Genomic DNA, 19,192 nt, shown 5'->3' with positions numbered 1-19,192 from the left:
AATTCCTATCGCTAGTCTACATCGAATACGGCCAGACATCACGCGAACTGGGCGCTCAGACTACGCGTATTGCCAGCGGGTCCACGACTCCGCCCCTTGTTACCCTGACCCCGTCTTGCACTCCACCATCAGCCTTTCCTCTCGTTCCCCGTCACTCGTTTCGGCGCTTCTCTGTCCTATCGATATCACCTGCGATTGCGTCTTCCTCTCCTTGCTTTTCCTTCACCAATCGAGTCTTGAAATACGCCTGCTGGACTGCGAGCCTTGACCACGCCATCTCCTGAACCCACTCGGCCCCTTCCGCACACTGCCCATCGGCGACCCTGCCTCCGCACACACCTATACACAACAACCCACGATGCGACCCTTTGTGGGCCTCGCAGGCCTGCTGCTCGTTGTCGCTCCTACCGTACTCGCTCAAATCGAGAACGCACCCGACCTATCCACTGTCACGCAACCAGGAGGCGACGCAGCGACAAACACAGCCGAGACCTCCGCCGCCGAGACATCACAAGCAGCGACTTCAGAAGCTGCAACCACATCGCAAGTCGCCACCTCCGAGACCACCGAGGCCGCAACAACAGGAGATACGCCCTCTAGTACGGCTGCCCAGACAGGGTCTACGAGTGTGTTCAATCTTGTAGGTGCGCCAACACTAGCCGGTATCGGTATCCCGGATGTCAAAGTCCCAGACACAGCCGGTGCTGCCTTTATGCAAAAGTCCGATCTTCCAGATGGAACCGTCTTCATCTGCGTCGGTGCTATTCTCGCCTTCTTCGGTGCGGCGGTGTTGGCGTGGCGCGGTCTCGTTGCGTGGTCGTTGCATCGTTCTGTCAAGCGGGCGGCCATGGCTCAGAACATGGCTGATATCAAGGCCATGTCAGCAGTGCCTGGTAAGAAGCGGGGAATGTACAATGTGGTCGGAGCGAGTTCGACCATGTCTCTGGATCACCTAAACGCCGCCCCCATTGGCAAGTCGTCGAAAGCTTTCGCTGGTGCGCCTGCAGCACAGAAATCGGCATCGTCCTTGTTCTTCTCTCCAACTGCAGGTGGCGCCGCCGGTTTGCGGGATTCTGTAGCGGCCCGATCTTCTACCTATCTTCCTGCAGGATACTACGCATCTGGTAACGCAGCCCCTGCTGCTGGATCACCACAGATGCACATCGGAGGCCAGAACCCCAATAATCTTTCAGCGCTCTCCCTCTCCACCCCAGGAAACCGATTTAGCGCAAGATCCGGTATGTCACCACCGGAATCGCCATCACTGCCACCGTCACGCGGGGGATATGCTCGCGCGCCACCATCACGAGACGGCTTATCTGTATACAACCGTAACAGCGTTGCAACTCTCGGCCAACCCGGTAATACGAGAAGCATCTACGGTCAAGACGGCCACGCCGTAAGCCAGTTGTCGCTGAATGTACCTGGCGGCACAAATGTCCCTGGCGGCCGGACTCCCAGTGGTTATCTAGACGATCTGTTCGAGAACCACGGCAACGGATCAAGAGAACGATTCTAGTTGGATCTCGAACAGCAGCCTGCAAAACAGCGTACTGTGAGCGTGGGAAGTAGTACGCTCAAGAAGAGTCCGTTTGGCGTATACCGGTTCGCGTATGCGTCGGAGGTGGAACGCGCTAGAGCAGTGTCTGCAAGCACTTTGTCCATGATAGAAGATTATTACCGTGTGTGAGCAGGCGAGGAAAGAGGAAGTGAAAAAGAGAAAGAGGTTCTTGTTTATGTTTTGCTTGCATGCATGCGTGCGGGTCTCCTTGCTTTCGGGTTCACTGCTTGGCTTGTGATACCATCTCATGCAGGTTGCTTTTTCGTCACTTGCTCTGACTGTGGTACCGGCTTCGGGTTTGGGGGGACTGTCCGAGTCTGCCATCTTCAAGCGTTCTTATTACTATTGTTGTCACGTTTCTCTTATGATCGTAGGGAAGTATCCATGGATGCTCGTTAATCATGTTGGCGTTTAGTCGGCGTTTGAAAAGAGTGGGGGGAGTTTCTGTTCTTGTACGTTTAGCATGTGTGCGCATCGCAGGGTCGTTTGAGCTCGAGGTACTACCTGTAGATTTACATACTAGTCCCATAATGAACCGTTGTCAAAGAGCGAGTTGCGGACTTGTTGTTCCTTCGAACTTGGTGAAAGTGGTGGCAGGAAACTTGGAAGCGGCGTGTACTACAGTCGGTGCTGGTAGCGCTGGAGCTATGTACTCCGCACACTAATGCTTCTTTGATTAGCATGTAGGCCTGCGGTTGGTTTGCAGATGCACTCATGACGAGTAGAAAAGATCTCGGCGACACAGGGCATTTGGTGCGAGTGCTCAAAGCTCTTCGCATTGCGTGGCTCATATTGTAGTCTATCTCTGTATCTTACACGCACATGCATAGTCCAGTACCCTTTTTGTCTACCAACAACCAAACATAGATGCTAAACTTTTGTAACATTACAGCATATGCTATGTCGCACGCAAGCAGTTACCTTGCCTTCTTGGCCATGGCCTTGCGTTTCCTTGCCTCGCCGTTAAGGTTGGGCGCGGTGGCATTCTGGATGGCGGCCTCCTCCTCGGTTAGATTAGAGGTCTCAAGCAATGGAGCGTCAATCATCTCTTTCTTTCCAAGGACACGTCCGACTGACTGGTTGTAAGCAAACTTGGGCAGCTTGAACAGGAGGGTGTCGTAGATAGTAGGCTTAGGCTCCTCATCAGGCTGTATGCTATTAGCTTATTGAATGTCTCGAAGAGTTGAATGTACGTACGTCGACCAAGTATTCACCCTTCATACCATCCTCGTTCTCAATTTCCAAGAAAACATTACCAACGGAATCAACGACCAAGACTTTGCCGTTCTCAGCGACGATGCGCTTCTTGGCTCCTTGAGGACCAGAGATGACCTCTGCCTCAACGGGGGTGCTGATGCCATCGGCGCGGGCCTTTTTCACAGCTTGCGCCTTCTTTGGCTTGCGAGCGTCCTTCTCCATAGCGCGCCTCTCGCGACGGTTGCGTGGGGCTAGCTCCTCTGGTGTATCCTCGGCAGAATCCTTCTCGAACTGTTCGGCGTTGACAGGTGCGGCGGTATCGTCGACTCCAGGGATGCCCTGAAGACCACTCTCATCACCCCAGGCAGTCTTGCGTGCCTGGCGAATGTACCTCTCAGCAAACTCCCTGCGACGCTTCCATGACATCAACAGAGCGAAGTAGTGGAAGCCTCCACCGAACACAGCGAGTAGACCGACAATGACTGAGCCAAGGCCAGGACGGAAGCGCTCATAGTAGTAGCCAGAGCCCCTCCATGCTGGGAAGCCGTTCCTCAGGAAGTGGTCGTAGCGCTCGCGCTCGGCGCCCTTGAGCATCTTTCCAACGACGGAAAGACGCTGGTAGGCGGCGGTGACTTTCTTCAAGTGTGCCTCAATTTCCTTGTTGGTTGGCTTCTTCTTGTTGTTCTTCTTAGCATAGTTGGCAACAAAGACCTTGCGGGCCTTGTCCGGGTGAAGTTCGCGCGACTTCTTGCGGAGGGCTTGGGTCAATTGGTCTTGGGAGGCGCTGGGCTTGACACCGAGGAGATCGTAGAAGGTGACATTGGCGCCGTCTGCTTTGGCCACTTCGTCACGGATACGGAAGATTTCGTGGTCTGCCGGAAGCTGTCAGCAAGTAGCTCGTAGCTGGAGCTGGGGAAAGGCATGTGGGGAAGGCGCATATGTGGCCGCAAGCATGCAATGGAAGACGAGACACGACAGGAGAAGCTACGCACCCTCTTTGGTCCAGGCAGCGGCGAATGCTGCAAAGAGGCACAAGACCAATGCGAGCAACGCGTGAGATCTCATGGCTGGGGTTGATCCGGGAGGTTGCCTGGAAAGTTGGCGGGTCTTGGAGCAAAGTGATAGGGAGGCTGCAGGCCTGTGCAGCCAGATGTTCTAGTGCCGTGAGCCCGCTGTAGAGACGGAACGTGGCCCGATCGGTCTGACCGCTACAAATGAGACACAATGGTAGCAGGCTCAAGAGATAAAGTGAAGCCTTTCCCGGTGCTCTTGCTATCCGCTTTCACCCCAAGCTGCCGAGTTCGAAACAAAAAATGTGGCCTCTCCAGGACTTGCATGTGAGATTCGGCTAAGGGGATCAGGGCTGACGGTTTGAGCGCTCTGTGGCTGTGTTGTATGGGCAGGCACGACCCTGAACTACGGGATTCGCGGCAGGGGCCAACAAAAGTTCCAATACGGACAGCGACACGCAACCCTCTCCTCCCACACCACTTCCATTTCACCTACGCTCACTTCAGCCGCGTCAGCTTATTCACTCTCTCGCGAATCTTTCCCCCAACGTAAGGCAGCCATCCACTATAAACACTACAACCTCATTCCTGGCAAGAGGACACATCTCCAGCCTTCCCTCGATCTCTTCACCACTATCAGCGCCTGAACTGACCATGACTTCCCCCAAAGATCTTGAAGAACAACAGCAGACCCTCATTACCCCCGACCAACGCCAGCAAGCATCACCCGCCCCTCAACCCACAGCCAACACACCATCCGTCATGTCGCGCTTCAGCATTCCCATCGATGCCCTGACATCCAGGATGAACCTCGGTGGACGTTTCGACGGTCTGCGCAACACTTCCGTCTCCTCTCGGTTCGCCAATCTGCGACCCATCTCCGAGTTCTTCGACTTCAAGCGTGTTTCTAAGCCCGCCAACTTTAGCGAGGTACAGAGCAGGGTCAACTACAACTTGGGCTACTTTTCGAGCAACTATGCCGCTGTTTTCGTCATGCTCAGCATCTACAGTCTGCTCACCAACTTGATGCTTCTCTTCGTCATCTGCCTCGTAGTTGGTGGCATGTTCGGAATCGGCAAACTAGAGGGAAATGATCTCCAGCTCGGTAGCTGGCGTGCCACTACCTCTCAGCTGTACACTACGCTTTTCGTCATTGCAATTCCTCTTGGACTCTGGGCCTCGCCCTTTACTACAGTTCTCTGGCTGATTGGCGCAACTGGTGTCACAGTTGTGGGCCATGCTGCATTCATGGACAAGCCCATCGAGTCAGCTTTTTCCGAGGAGGCGGTCTAGGTGGTCGGCCGCGAACTCCTTACGCTATGCCCCCATGGGGAAGACCACCAGGGGGCTCGTCGGGTGTGGGGAGATATTACGAGGGAGTGCAAGACGACGTTCATAGGTTTCAAGAATTGGATAGTGAAGACGAGAAGGGTGGCGTTGAATTAAGTCAGGCGTTCCAACCGGCCCTAAATGGCAAGAGCATCAATCCAGATGAACTATACTTTAATGATATGGATATTAGAGCATGGGAGCGAAGGACATCGGCTTTGGGTGAGGCAGCATATCGGCCAGACCATCAGGATGGTTATCTTGACGATATGGGCAACAATGTCAATTCCGCTGAACACGAAGAAGTACTTTTCCGACGAGTACTCGATAAAATTCGGATAGCAAGAGCGGCAGGAAATACAGACGTATCGTTGAGCCCAGAGGAGCTAGACGCGTATCACTCAAGACTTTATGGCCCAAGATCGACCGCAGTTCGCCCTGAACCCCAGTCTCGACCAAGCAATACTTCTTCACACGATGCCGCAAGTATGATCAGCGTTGATACGACTAGCAAGCACGGCAGTTCCTCCAGGTCGAAGAAGAACCAGCAGCGGAGTTCCATCTTCGGGTCAAAGTCGAAGAAGGAGAAGTCTAGCAGTCACAAACGTACATCCACTACAGATAGTCGTGCATCGCCACCAGGCTTCGTTATACCTGGCCCGGACGGGCAGCCTATGTATGCACCCATCAATGCCTACCAGGGTAACCTGGATCGTGAACGGGAGCCTTTAAGTCCCGCGTCCCGTTCCGCATCTGATACTAGTCATCATACTCCCCCGCTTTCGCATGCCAGTTTCTCTCGGGACATGTTGGGCGCCTTTCCAGAATCCGAGTATGATTACCGCCCGGCTACCCCTCCACGGCAAGGTCGTTCTATATCCTCTCGGCAAGCTGCTTACGAGGCTGATCTTCCACAAGGCACACGCACAAGATCGTCTTCCATCCAGTCTGCTGGACTTGTGCCGTTTCCTGTGGAGCCTTATCAGTACCATACTTTCAGTCCGGCGTCTTCTTCCTCAACAGCTTCGCCTCAACCACAGTATACACGGAGAGTGAGTTCGGGTGTATCTGAGGCCAGCTATACATCGGTCCCGCGACGTGTTCCTGTTCCCGCTCCTGCGTCAGTGACGCTTCAGCGAGCAGCACCTGTGGCGGCCAGTCATGTTGGCCAGTCGGACCCAGCTTTGTCACCTTCAGCATCAAGTTCTGCTATTCCAGTTCAAGCTCAGGAAGCTACGAGAGCCAGTGGCGGTGGACATGGAGAAAGACGGCGGAAGAGTGGTAAAAGTAGGAAGAAAGGATAAAGCATCGTGCTCTAATCGATCATGACAGATATCCCTTGCTCTTGATTTTGGTAATTGTGATCCAATCGATTATTGCTTTCGTAGACATTGCATGAGATACAGGGCGTAAAAGACGGCCACGTATGTGGTGGACCCTTGGTTATTCTGTTGTACTGATACATATATGTATTGTTTTCTCCACTGATGTGTGTTGTTCGATAACAGTCATTCGATCTGACTCTCAATCCGTCAAACGTGGCTCGACCGGGGAAAAAGGGTATGCAGGAACGGGTCGGCCGACTTAATCCAGACCTTAGCACGTTTTGTTGAATGCCATATTGCGTGTGCTGCATCTGCATCTTGCAGCTGCATCTGGGTCTCGAACATTTCCAACGGTCTTGCAGGCACTTATGCCACAGGGGTGCGCGCACAAACGACCGTTGCACAAGGAGAATTCTGTCCGCAACCATGTCAAGAATCTCGGAGCAGTATCAGATATCAATCGATATTGATGTAAGAAATTCAACGTCCATTTGCGTAGCATCCTTCTCGCGTAAAGACGAATAACCTACGTGATTTTCATGGTTCACGCACATCATCGTGCACTGCACAAGTGCCATCTGGGTCGGCATAAATCGAGGTGGCGGTACCTGCAGGGCTACGCAGTCCGCCCAACCACCAAAGAGCGGTCTGGTAGCTGCGACGATCACTCCTCTCAGCTCCACAAGTTCGCGCACATCTTTAAGCTGGCCAAAGTTCCTTCCTTCACCAGCAAGCCCGCCGCATTCCCCAACCGTGCCATATTTTGTGGTCTTTCTACCCGTTGACGTGTTCCCTACTAGTCATTTCTATATTCTGTTTCGCGCACGGTGGCCAGTGTTGTCATAGCAGTTTGAGAGTTGGGTTGCGCGCTCCGATCTAGTTGATTGGTAGGGCGTCATCAGGCAACGCAGGGCAAGGAAGCAGGGAAAACCTCTGTAAATGAGGCGAAGAGGAGGCGATTGAAGCCCAAGAGACCCACTCCCTTCACCGGACTTTTGTTGCGACAGCTCTTCTAGACCCTGGACGTCGTTGCGCTGGCACAAGACTCACAGTCATAGTCATTGTTGTCGACAAACCTCATCCACACGCAAATACCATATCAACGTACTTTGCGCTGAATGCGCTGGGCGTCCAAGTACACATTACACCATCGCATCCCGACATCTGTCGTTCGCGCACATACATCGCGATCAACAAACAACCCCAGGGGATCGTCAATACCACTTACAGCCTCACTCCTCCCAAAACCAACTCTACTCATATCATCTTCCGACGCCACACAAACAAACACCATGGGTAGCAGTTGGAACCCCTTTTCCACGGGCTCGCCCTCACGACGCTCATCATCCTACCGCCCCGGCTACGCTTCCTCGTCCTACTCTTCATCATCGCGCCACCACAGCTCAACATCGCGGTACAAGCGCTCACCCCGCGACTCGTACATGCAACACCTCTACAAAAAACTACAACATTTTCTCCGAGAAATCTGGCGCTACGCTCAACGCCATCCCTACAAAGTCTTCTTCATGGTCATCATGCCGCTCGTCTCTGGCGGTGTCCTCCATAAACTTGCTCGCCAGTTCGGTGTCAACCTACCCGAGATGGGTGGACAGGGAGCAAGAGGCGGGTACTCGGGCTCCGGTCACCACAGCAGCAGTGGAGGTGCCAGTGGCGGCTACTATGGTAGTCAGGGATATGGCATGGAAAGCAGCCGAAGCGGCCCGAGTAATGGTGGCGGAGGCATGATGGCGGGACTTGGCAATATCGACATGCAGAGTGTAGCAGGCGGAATCGGTGGGCTGGCTAACTTGGCGAGTATGGCAAGCAAGTTCATGTAAAGCGGAAGGGAGGCTGACGCCTCTTTCTTCTAGGAACGGTTGAGAATATCTTTACTATCACGAGGGTCGTGGGGAATCTCACAGGGAGTAGGAATGATTGGTGACATGAGGAGATGAGGAAGAGGTGGGATCTTGGTTGTCACACCTGGTAAAAGGCGGCATTTTTGTTTTGTTGTGGCACGACGTTACGACAGCATGAGGAGAAGCGTGTGTTGGCATTCCCACCACGCTTTCTCCTCTTTTTATCTTGGGCCTTTCATGTTATTTATTAGAGATATCCCTCCTTTGCGTAGGCTTAGACCTACATGGCGTTCAGATGCAGATACAAACATACTTTCTTCATAGGTCTCTATTCACTTTATAAGCATGAGAATCAGTGACAACACGAAGTTTATGTGTCATAAATAGTTCTCGTTTTAAGCAAAAGGTGAAAAGTTACCAAAGAAACTCTCAAGGATATCGTCAGTCATACAGCCCATGTAAACCCATCGCTTCATGCCTCCCCTTTTCTTGATGCCCCATCAACCAGACACGACATTAGCAAAAACCTTAGCCGCGAGCCCGCTCAGCAACCTCGCCTTGTCTGCCTGCGGCATCTCCTGGAAAACCGCATAAACACTCTTCCCCTTTGTATCTCTTACGGCTCCTAGCCTGTTTCCAGCAACAGCGCCAGCGACCATGCCAGGGAAGTTTGCTACAATAAAACCCATGGCGCCTCCACTCAGACCACCCACAATACTCCAGAACTTGCCCGTAGGATGCGCATCCTGATCTGCCATGCCCTCTTCCCGTAACATCTCCTCAAAGATACCGCCAAACTGCTCTTCAGAGAAGCGGTTGTGCGATTCTTCTGTGTTGCCGGCTGGAGCGCTGCCGAAGCCGAATGCGGACCACGGGAAGCCTTGGGCAAAACCTGCGCCTGCGCCTGCATTGTTGGGAATTTCCTCGTCAAACTCCTCGTCTGGTGTTGCGGTGCTGCCTGTGAAGCTATTGTAGGTACGTGCAGCGTCATAGTCGCGGCGTCGCGTGGGGTCCGATAACGTGTAGTAGGCGTCGTTGATTTGCTGGAAGCGCTTCGTACGACTCGCGCGCTCAGGAGAATCAGATGGAACACGATCGGGGTGGTGTTTTAGCGCTGCCCTGTGGAGTATTTTAGGGTTTGTGCAAAGAAGTTTGTAAGGAGGGGTGAGGTGCACTTCTTGTAGGCATCACGGATTTGTTGCTGAGTCGCCTTTGAGTCGACTTCTAGAACCTTGTCTGTGGTATTGTATGAGCTTGGAACCAAGGGCCGCGAAGCTATGCGCGCCTACAATAGTCTGCTGGAGGAGCTGCTCGAAGTTAGTTGAAGTTAGATTACCAGGCTGCTATGTATCTCACCCATGGTGCTGGCTGATCTGGAAGGCTTGATATGTTGCTTGAAGAGCTATTATGGTCGAATTGAGGACTGAGTAGGTGACTAAATCAAGAAGCAAGATTTGGACAAGTGAGGAGGCAGGTTGATACGAAGAGTGGTGGGTGGTTCAGGGTCAGGTACGCGGCTCAGAGCAATGACGTAGACGCGAGAGGTCTAGCCACAGTGGCTTCACGTTTGCACGTGAACACAGCTTATCTGTGTGCCCCAAAACATTTGAATTTCGACAGCCATACATGGCTTGTCGCCAAGTTCTGGATTGTAATGCCCCGGGTCCAGACGTCGGATAGATTGAAAGTACATACGCAGTAAGAAAATTGAGCCAACTCTTGCAACGAGTGAAAGCAGAGCATACAAGTCGACTTGCTTAGGTTTGAGCCAGTGCAGATTTCAATTCGTAAAGGTGTAGAATGAGATAATAATTAATGTAAAGGTGATGCAGCGCACCTCCTTGCTAGGTATCATACAGCAAACCTTACCTACACTCTCGTCGGTCTTACTACCACTACCTACTCTTCTTTCTGATATCCAATACCACACTTCCTTACAAACCAAATGTATCAACAAAGAAGAATTGCTTTAGCCAGTTGCGCACATCTCAAAATATTATGCGTTGGGGTTCTGCCCGTCTACCGCCTGAAGCTCGCACTCAAGCCCGAGAAAGCGTCAGGCGAGTGCCGTCCACCCATCAAACCCGCAAAGTCCACGCTCTCGTTGCTGACATGCCTAATGCCAGGTGTTTGTGCAGCGGATAGTGCTTGCCCTTGTGGCGCACCAGACATACCACCAAACGGATTTGAGCGCCCGGGTGCTTGCGCAACAGGAGTTGAAGCTTGCACAGCTGTGGGTTGAGCTTGTTGCTGTGGCGCTTGCTGGGTAGTCTGTTGAGGTTGATTGTACAGCGAGAGGATTGAAGCGTTCTTGTCGAAGGGATTAGAGCTTTGTTGTTGATATAGCTGCTGCTGGTTCTGGAAACTTTGTTGCTGAGCTTGGTAGTTTTGAGTTGGATCCTGTGTTTGATAGGTCGATTGTTGGGGTTGCCAAGGATTCGCCGTCTGAGGAGTTGAAGCCTGGCTGTACTGCTGCTGCTGCTGCTGTTGTTGTTGCTGCTGCTGTTGTTGCTGTTGTTGTGACCAAGGATTAGGCATCTGCTGCTGCGAAGAAGCTATCTGTGATTGAGATGACTGCTGCTGCTGCGACCAAGGATTAGGCATTTGCTGCTGTGGTGGAGCCGACTGTGGGTGAGCAGACTGCGGTTGAGACTGCTGTTGCTGCTGGAATGTTGACTGCCCGAATGGATTTGAGCTTGCAAGATTGGTCGGGGTAAACATTTGGCTTTGCGAAGATCTCAAGAAGGGGTTCCCGGGACTTGAGGGGTCGGACATGGATTGGTACTGCGGCTGTTGCGGTGCAAAGAAAGCACTGTATTGTTCAGGTATTTGCGGCATCGGCGGTGGAGTGAAGGATTGGTTGTAGGGGTTCGTTTGAGGGAAGGATGAAGGTTGGGATTCAGCTCCTCCTGTTCGATTCGGGAACAGAGGTTGTGGAGGCTGTGGGTTTGAAATTTGCATACCCTGAAAGGATTGTTCTAGGTTTTGCTGTTGTTGATTCCAAGGGTTTTGCTGATAGCCGTAGTTTTGCTGCGATTGTTGCTGAGGGGCCTGTTGCTGAACATATCCTTGGGAGGATTGTTGCAGGAATGGGTTATAGGAGTTGGACGAGTAGGCCTGCTGTGCTGCCGGCCCCCCATAGGAGGTCTGCTGGGTTTGAAGCGGAGCAAGTTGTGGCTGCTGCTGAGGCTGAGTAGGCGCATCTAGCGCGTCGAAAGGGTTCGTAGACGATGTCGTAGCAGGTGCGCTGTTCAGATTATCGAATGAAATGCCATTGGACATCGGTTGCGAAGCTGGTGTCGGAGTGCTTCCTCTCGACCTGCCAGGGTCCTGTTCGCCCAACCTGATTAAAGCCTCGACTGCCCTGTCCAAGTTACCATTCAGTCCCTTCAGTACCGTAGAATTGCGCTTGTCGTCCGGGAAGCCCATGTCCCGAAGCTGCGCCAGCTTGGAATCCATGCCATCGCCCGAAGTATGTATGTTGGAACCGAAGACCCTGGAAGGCTTGTTGATGCGTGGAGGTGATTGGTCTTGTTGACTGAAGCCACTTAGACCTGGGGACAGTGGAGGCGTCAGATTCCGCGGTGATGTCGCCGCCTTTCGTAGCCCAAAGCCAAAGCGACCAGTCGGCTTGGGTGGTAAGGGCGGTGGTCGGTCCTCAGAACTCGTACTGCCCGTGTTCTGTCGCGTGCCCGGCCGCGAAGCGTCCAAGTATATTCTCTGCTCGTATTTTGCCCGTATGTATCTCTCCATAGCACTGTCTACCTCGTCGATGTCGATGGGTATGGAGGGCTTGACGTTGCGCGGATTGTATGTCTTATTCGATTCGAGGTTACCAATGCGCTTCATATTCTAACCAGGCATTAGCATCCGGACTTGAGCCGCAGAAGTCTGACGGTTCTTACGTCTACTTGCGCATTGTCCCACTTATCCATACTCAGAGACTTGACCTTGGAGATGTGCGTCCCCAGCTTGCGATGCAGGGCTGCGCATCGCATGCACAGAAAGATGCCGAGCTACAGCAAACGTCAGTATTGTGTTGGCGGTCGACGGACAATAGGGTTTAAGAGGTATATAGCTTCGCGTTGTTGTATGGGGAGACTTACACTCCAGCTCGCCCATCCTGTGTGATGTGGTTAGCATTGGGCCTCCCGGACAGCATGCGCCTGCACAACTTACCTGGATTCCGCGCACCGCAGTCGGCACAAGTTCCGTTGCCTGGAACTGTCTTGATGAGTTCCTGTAACGTACGCTCATTACGCGCTTGCTGGCGCTTGTTCAGGGCCGACGCCATCTTGTCTGGAAGGAGGAAGCGGTTCGGGCGGAGGTCGAAGATCGGGGCGCGGCAGAACGTGCACGAGAGCAATACGCGGGGGAAAGGGGGCTTGAGAGACGGCAAGAGGGCGCGTATGTAAGATTACCCAAGAAAGAATAATTCCATAGCAAAGCAAAACATGAGCACAGAAAGGGGACTTGGTACGGCCCTTAGTTGACACACGCGATGACGAGTAATGCATCCGTTCCACATTCACACACATGGCAACCCGCAGAAGCTCCAGAACCCTGCGTTTTTGGGCTATATACGGCACCATGCCCCTGTCTGAGCTTCGAACATTCCACCCGAAAGTCCATCGTCGTCCTGCCAGCCTATCGAGATGGGACAGCTTACGACAGCGCATGAGCAGCAGGCGCGCTCAGTGGCGCGACTCAGAGACGCTGCCGATCTGGTTTTCGAAGGGCCGAAGCCATCTTCTTTCGTTGCCGGTCGGTCGGCCAGCCGGTCGTAAGGCACATAACGGCTGGGTGGTGTTGCAGTCGTCGTCGTCGGCGTCGTCGCTGCTTCACAGTCCGAGAAAACAACTCGTCTCACAAGTTCAGGTCCAAGCTAGCAATGTTTTTCTTGGAACACAGCGAAAAAAGCTAGTATGTATGGTCACGCAGGTGGCTTCAAGCAACATAGAAATCGAAGCAAAAAGCCTAAAAGTGCCAGGTATTACTCTAGTGACGCAAATATGACAACTATAGAGATGATGAGCTCAGTATAGCCGTTGATTAATCGTCCATTTTTATGATTGTGTGTAAGGAAGAGAAAGCGTGCCCGAGCTGCGACGAGAATTTCAGGTGCGCGGTGCCAAGCGCTGCTGACAAAGAGGGGTCCGAGCGTGATAATTTTCCATCAAAACCCAAGCTCCAGCTCGCTCTGCTGCTCACCAACAACCTCGCGATGTACAGGTTGCGGCACGTGCTCCTACGCAGAACGATCAATGTTTGTCGTTCTTCGAGTCGTCGCACATGTACATGTTGTATGCTACTACCCCACTATTGCCTGCTCCCGGGTTCAGCTCTCTATGGCCTGGAAGCAACTTTTCTCTCTGTGGGAGACTGAAATTGGTTTTTAGCAGAGCCGTGTCTTCTCCACCCTACCCATGAACATCTCGTGGATGTGTAGGACTATAATTGGACATACATCTTTCTCCAGCTTACAAGCCGGTGTGTACTGCTGTCGTGTCAATCCGAGTCCCCGTGTGTCCACAGCACGTTGCCTATGGTTCGTACAGGTGCCAGTGCAGTATGTTGAGGCCATGAGAGGTAGTAGGTCGAGCTCAAGGCATCATCACAGAAACAAGGATGCAGAACGAGAGATCAAGCCAGCTACCTCACTTCGGTCAATGCATTCAATAATACATAAGCACGTTGCTGCGCTTGCAGCTCAAGTGTCAGGGACACCCCAGCTCATAGATGCGCCTTCGAAACCTCATCATCTCGGAATCGCTTTGGCCAAATACCTTGCTTTCCTGGCGACAGTATACCATTAGGATCAACAGCGTCTTTGATCGTCTCAACAAATCTTCGATACGCATGGTCATTGAAATCGTACAGCGAAGCGACCCGATCTGAATCAAAATTAGTGGCTGTAGACAGGCAGTCATGCCCCGAGAAAACCAATGCTTACCCATGGTGTTCACATGGCTACGATACTTGCTGTATCCTCTTTTCTTTCCCGCCTCAAACAAGTTGTCAAAGATGTTCTGTACGGCTTTCCGATGCGTCGCGTTTGTCTTGTCAAAGGTAAACATGTTGACGAAGATGACTATATACATACATTAACGTCAGTATGTGTCGTCATCTACCATTTGAAAGTAAGGACTTACCGTGTCGCTCGTGCATGAAGAAGTCGCAGAACAAATCAAAGTTGTCAGCTTCGCAGATCTTCTTCGCCGTCTTGACCCAGCTCAGGATCTCCTTGCCTTTGGAAGGAATGATGGGACTGTAGTCGTAATGCGCGCCGATACCGCCCCCAGACTTGGGTAGGCGGAACTTCACCATGGGAAGCGACCAGAGAGTCGGTATACCAACGAAGAAGCCACCATCCATTTCGGGAACGGATGCAGGATCCAACGTCTCTCCATCCGGCGCAGAGAATATCTTACCCATCAACCGACCTTTCGGCGCCTTCTTCTCGATGATCTTCTTCAACTGATCGAAATGCGCTTGCACAACATCTCTCGCGCCATATAAACCAAACTTGGCGTTCCAGTAGCCCAGGTCGAACTGCTTCTGCAGCTCTTTCACTCTCCAGTCTGGTATTGAAGTATTATGCGGCCAAAAGTCTTCTCGTGGACCCATCATGCCTAGCCACTCCGTTACGTTCGATACGTAGACTGTGTTTGGAAGCAGGCCGTCACGTCGCAGTGGCCCAAATACGTCGACAATCGTCTCCACGTCGTCGAAGTCAGGCATGTCAAATGAGCAGGACATGAAGGCTTGGGGTGCGGGTGTAAGCCAGATGCCGAGTTTAGTTACGATACCAAGGTTGGACTGTAGGAACAAGCCCTCGATGCTAGGTCCAAATGTGAACTTTGAGAGATGCGCAGATGGTGAGTTGGAAACGGCGAATTGTCCTGTTCGTACGAGTTCACCATTCGCCAGCATAGCTTCGACCCCACAAATATGCTGATGATGTGTTGCTGTGGGCGTGAAGCCTGTACCTCGATCAAGCGTGTTCCCGACAACGGAACCCCATCCCAAGGATGGTACCGAAGGCCAAACATTGAGCTTGTTCTTAACGCAGTAATCGTAGAGTTCGGTAAAGGTAACCCCAGGTTCGACGACAGCGTAAGCATATTCAGCGCTTACTTCGATGATTTTGTCCATGCGATGAAGATCGAGAGCTATAGAGCCAGTCACGCGGGGAGCTGGTCCACCATATCTATCCGATTGTCAGACGATCGACTGAGATGTGTGAAGGAGTCTGCTAACCCAAGGTTTTTGCCTCTTGAAAATGTCCACACTGGTATGGCGAATTCATTCGAGATCTTCAGCACTTCTCTCAATTCCTCTACATTCTTGGGTCGGACGGCTGCGCTGGGCATTCTACGCGTCCCCTCCGCCTCATGCAACTCATACGGGTCGATATACTCTGTCAAGGCATCACCTTGGTATACCTGCGCATCGCCAACAATACTTTTATATCTCTTGATCGCTGTATCGAATGCGTCTCTGTCAATACCAGGCGGTAGTACCGACTTTAGCGGAACGGTTACAGAGTCCTTGAACAGGTTGTAATGTGTTGATTGGTACTCCGGATTGATGTAAGCTGGTAATGGTGTCATTGTAAACGATGTCAGATGTGTGTTGCGAGAAGGCGAGACGTATCTCTATGACAAGCCGTTAATATATTCTGCAGGAACAGACCTCTTCGGTTCGGTGAATACATGGGTGCCGACGCTAGTTACATGTGTGAAGGCGTCTTTCCCCACATTGCGGAGAAGGACCCCACATCTACACTTCTCCAACGTTTCGGCCCTAATCCTGCCGCTACTCCTCTCAATAGCACTCTGAAGCCTTGAAGACCGGTACGTGTTCTACGATGTGTGTAATGAGAGTAATATAGGGAATGATAACGAGTGCGTTCGCACAGTCCGTGCCTTGCGCATACAGAGTGCTACATGCACGTATTGGTTGCAATAGTGAAAGTCTTCGGGTTTTACTTGTCTGATTTTCAGGATAGTCGTGGTAGACAATTTGTGGAATGGTTCATGGACAGGTTCGTTGCAGACTGGAGGAAGACCGGCCGGGTTAACGCACCAACCGACCAGCGATCCGCCACCTGCATGGTACAATCGATCAACAATGCTCAACGTTCGTAATGCTGCTGGCAGTCGATAGGATTCGATGAAGGACCACTCGTACCATTCTGGGCACTATAATGCTATACTTTCGGGACACGACATAGGTGGCACTGCCTGATTTTCACCACGTCAATCCTGTCTTCCTTTCCCACGTCGTCACGACAGGCGTGGCCTTTAGCTCTGGAAACTTGTCTCTATGTGAGAAGGCTAAGCGGCGAAGGACGCGTTCGAGTAAAGCACGTCGTGTCATCTCTGGAAGTCTGGTTCTGTTGCAAAGACTATCAATCTGCAAGCAGTCGATGTTGGCGGCTCCAACTGATGCCTAGTTCCACGTCAGTGCCGCTCTGCTTACCGACTCAGAAAGAAACACCCACTTCACAAATACTTCGCGTCTGGAGAGCTTGTAAGATGCTCTCCCACATCTCAGATCCACTCAGTCTGGCCACAGAGGACCAGGAGCCGAAGAGTATGTTAAGGACAGCTGGAATAGACTATATGGTTGAGTTAGTTTCTATAGCTAGTGAAGCTTATAGGAAACCATACTGGAACAGAGTGAGCGAAAACGAAGGGCATAGCCTTCAGTTCAGGGAAGGCACTCGGCTCCGCGATGACCCACGGAATGAGTGCCGATTCGATATCCTTCTTGATTCTCATGAAGCCATAGTGTTGTCCAGGTTTGGGGAAGGCATGAGCGATGGCATTTTCGAGCTCGGACGTTGTGCGAGTCTTGTTCATGCCTCCTAAACCACTCACAACGATACGCTGCGGTGGGTTAGCTGTAATTACGACGATTGGATGGCGGCAATCTACCTCTGCTGAAATGCGATGTTTGAGATTACTCATGATCGTTTGCGTGATTCTGGTGGAATCGTTCATACATTCGGTTGCGGTCAGGCTGTCCGATCCCCATAGCAGGCTCAGTACTGGCATACCGAAGGTCTAAGAATACTTAGCACTAGAATTGGACTGATGTGGCACTGACGTACACTGTCAATGTTCCCACTGCTCTGTAGATCCTGAACTCTCTGCCTTTCTGCTACCTCTACTCTGGGGAGTGGCCTGTCGAGCTCACATTCTTCCGTAGACAGATGACGAAAGGCCTTCGTTGCTTCTGCGATGTGGTTGATCTGGGAGTTCTCTCCTACTTTGACTGATCCTTCGGCGGTCTCGCATTTGACGAAAGCCTCCTCATAGTCGTTCTCAACATGGATTGCGCGCCCTCTCAATCTACCAGATTCACCTGGTTTCGTTTTCTTATCGATTCTAGCCTTCATACGCAAGTCGACTGGCGCTGGTGTGGCACGAGAGAGTTGCCGGTCAACGCTCGAAGCAGCAACATCTTGTCGCGTTAGCATCTCACGGTCGCCGCTGAGAAGCTTCTGTAAGCTCTCCACCCACTTCTCAAACTCATCCGGAGGCATAACATCGAGTAAGGACTGCATCTCACACCGAAGCTCTTTCCTTGACGCTTGCGACCCAAGTTTTCGTTTAGCGATAGGCAATGCATGATAGGCAAACAGACTGCTTGTGCGTGGAAAAGCATCAGCCACATCGTCATCCGCGAGCTGTGTCCCATCAACGTTCCACTGCCACTTGGAAGAGATCTTTTTGTCCTTGTTTGTCGAGACGCGCCGTTCAGTCGGAAGTGCTGCTGAATAGAAGTCCATGTTAGCGTTTTTGGGGGTATCATCTTTCACCGGAGTGCGCCTACGCTTTGTCTTCTTAGTTCGTCTCCCGCGCTTTCTCTTTTTCTCAGATGTTGGAGACTCAACATCGGAAACGTTAATGTTGCCCATATCTTCATCCCTACCGACCATTTCTTGTAGATCCCCAATTTTATTCAACCAATCCGTCGGGTTTTCTGAAGCTTTTGCTTTAAGTTGGAGTAGACTCGCAATCATATGTCCCAGAATATCACCTCCGAGGCCACTCTCATGCAGCCTTGCACTTGCTACTATTGTAGCTTGCACCATCGTTTCGACCTTAGTAACCGTGTCAAGGTGCTCAGCAAGCAGCGATGCTACACGCCGTGTCATCTCAGTATGGAAGATCTCTGTCATCTTTCGTATGTTATCTTCTGGAGCCATCTCTTCTCGCATGTGCTGCTCCAGGATTTGTGACCCAAGCTGATCTAGAATGCCTTCAGGGAAGCAAATCCGGACTAGCCCCTGTACTGCGCTTTTGAACAACTCATTATCAAGGTCTGTTGCAGACGAGATGACCTTGACACGAAACAACCAGTCTTCTCCGGTGGGCAGGCTGGTCGATCGATCATGGTTCTGGGTCGTATATGTAACCTGGACGGATCCAGCGCGTGACTGGACATCACGCTCGGCGTGTTGGACGCGGTGCGAGGTGCTGGCGGAGGGCACGCGCGCGCGTTTCGTAGCTGTACCGCGAGCTGGAGATTGCGAACTCTGTAAGTCATCAGCTCTATCGCGATGTAGTTGTAGCTGCGTCTTCGCGGCTATCCGTTTGCGACAGGCTGATGCAGTCCCATCGGCACTTACCCGTCGCTTCTTCATTCCACTCGCCATGTTGTCAGCTTTGGAGAGGTTATAAGGTGAAACTGGTGGCAAATGCAGTGTGAACCTATAAATAGTGGGGTGGACTGAACATGTGGCAGTCGCGACTGCGGCGGAGTTGAGGGAAAGAGAGAAGACAAACGCTCGCCAGGGCAACGCGTCTTGTTTCCATCAACCTGCAAGGTCGCAATTTTTTTTTTGTGAAATTCAGAGCGAGATTAAGAAGGCAACACTCGAGATCTCAGATGCGTCGC

The 19,192-nt window shown here is 52.0% G+C and overlaps 9 protein-coding genes across 9 annotated transcripts; 4 read left to right on the top strand and 5 right to left on the bottom strand.

Moving 5' to 3' along the window:
- Nucleotides 1-358: 358 nt before the first annotated feature.
- J4E82_007300 (uncharacterized protein) lies at nucleotides 359-1,519 on the top strand (the record flags this gene model as incomplete). The annotated part of the gene is made up of 1 exon (XM_051733546.1): nucleotides 359-1,519. The coding sequence occupies one exon, from the start codon at nucleotides 359-361 to the stop codon at nucleotides 1,517-1,519; it is 1,161 nt and encodes a 386-aa protein (XP_051586729.1).
- A 959-nt stretch (nucleotides 1,520-2,478) lies between these two features.
- J4E82_007299 (uncharacterized protein) lies at nucleotides 2,479-3,823 on the bottom strand (the record flags this gene model as incomplete). The annotated part of the gene is made up of 3 exons (XM_051733545.1): nucleotides 2,479-2,709; nucleotides 2,759-3,630; nucleotides 3,751-3,823. 3 exons carry the CDS (start codon nucleotides 3,821-3,823, stop codon nucleotides 2,479-2,481), a joined length of 1,176 nt encoding a protein of 391 aa, XP_051586728.1.
- A 599-nt stretch (nucleotides 3,824-4,422) lies between these two features.
- J4E82_007298 (uncharacterized protein) lies at nucleotides 4,423-5,061 on the top strand (the record flags this gene model as incomplete). The annotated part of the gene is made up of 1 exon (XM_051733544.1): nucleotides 4,423-5,061. The coding sequence occupies one exon, from the start codon at nucleotides 4,423-4,425 to the stop codon at nucleotides 5,059-5,061; it is 639 nt and encodes a 212-aa protein (XP_051586727.1).
- A 26-nt stretch (nucleotides 5,062-5,087) lies between these two features.
- Nucleotides 5,088-6,401, top strand: J4E82_007297 (uncharacterized protein; the record flags this gene model as incomplete). The annotated part of the gene is made up of 1 exon (XM_051733543.1): nucleotides 5,088-6,401. One exon carries the CDS (start codon nucleotides 5,088-5,090, stop codon nucleotides 6,399-6,401), a length of 1,314 nt encoding a protein of 437 aa, XP_051586726.1.
- A 1,313-nt stretch (nucleotides 6,402-7,714) lies between these two features.
- On the top strand, nucleotides 7,715-8,260 carry J4E82_007296 (uncharacterized protein; the record flags this gene model as incomplete). The annotated part of the gene is made up of 1 exon (XM_051733542.1): nucleotides 7,715-8,260. One exon carries the CDS (start codon nucleotides 7,715-7,717, stop codon nucleotides 8,258-8,260), a length of 546 nt encoding a protein of 181 aa, XP_051586725.1.
- A 521-nt stretch (nucleotides 8,261-8,781) lies between these two features.
- On the bottom strand, nucleotides 8,782-9,641 carry J4E82_007295 (uncharacterized protein; the record flags this gene model as incomplete). Its single annotated transcript, XM_051733541.1, has 3 exons — nucleotides 8,782-9,400; nucleotides 9,457-9,517; nucleotides 9,638-9,641. The coding sequence occupies 3 exons, from the start codon at nucleotides 9,639-9,641 to the stop codon at nucleotides 8,782-8,784; spliced, it is 684 nt and encodes a 227-aa protein (XP_051586724.1).
- Nucleotides 9,642-10,300: 659 nt separating this feature from the next.
- Nucleotides 10,301-12,575, bottom strand: J4E82_007294 (uncharacterized protein; the record flags this gene model as incomplete). Its single annotated transcript, XM_051733540.1, has 4 exons — nucleotides 10,301-12,133; nucleotides 12,187-12,297; nucleotides 12,388-12,404; nucleotides 12,461-12,575. 4 exons carry the CDS (start codon nucleotides 12,573-12,575, stop codon nucleotides 10,301-10,303), a joined length of 2,076 nt encoding a protein of 691 aa, XP_051586723.1.
- A 1,439-nt stretch (nucleotides 12,576-14,014) lies between these two features.
- On the bottom strand, nucleotides 14,015-15,894 carry J4E82_007293 (uncharacterized protein; the record flags this gene model as incomplete). The annotated part of the gene is made up of 4 exons (XM_051733539.1): nucleotides 14,015-14,175; nucleotides 14,235-14,372; nucleotides 14,434-15,491; nucleotides 15,542-15,894. 4 exons carry the CDS (start codon nucleotides 15,892-15,894, stop codon nucleotides 14,015-14,017), a joined length of 1,710 nt encoding a protein of 569 aa, XP_051586722.1.
- An 875-nt stretch (nucleotides 15,895-16,769) lies between these two features.
- On the bottom strand, nucleotides 16,770-18,950 carry J4E82_007292 (uncharacterized protein; the record flags this gene model as incomplete). Its single annotated transcript, XM_051733538.1, has 5 exons — nucleotides 16,770-16,904; nucleotides 16,957-17,175; nucleotides 17,224-17,352; nucleotides 17,400-18,814; nucleotides 18,944-18,950. 5 exons carry the CDS (start codon nucleotides 18,948-18,950, stop codon nucleotides 16,770-16,772), a joined length of 1,905 nt encoding a protein of 634 aa, XP_051586721.1.
- Between the last annotated feature and the right edge of the window lie 242 nt (nucleotides 18,951-19,192).

The sequence above is a fragment of the Alternaria postmessia genome (genome assembly GCF_024291825.1).
Source record: "Alternaria postmessia strain BMP 2775 chromosome Unknown scaffold_48, whole genome shotgun sequence".
In the NCBI taxonomy this organism is placed as follows: domain Eukaryota; kingdom Fungi; phylum Ascomycota; class Dothideomycetes; order Pleosporales; family Pleosporaceae; genus Alternaria; species Alternaria postmessia.
This window is presented reverse-complemented; position numbering and strand designations above follow the sequence as displayed.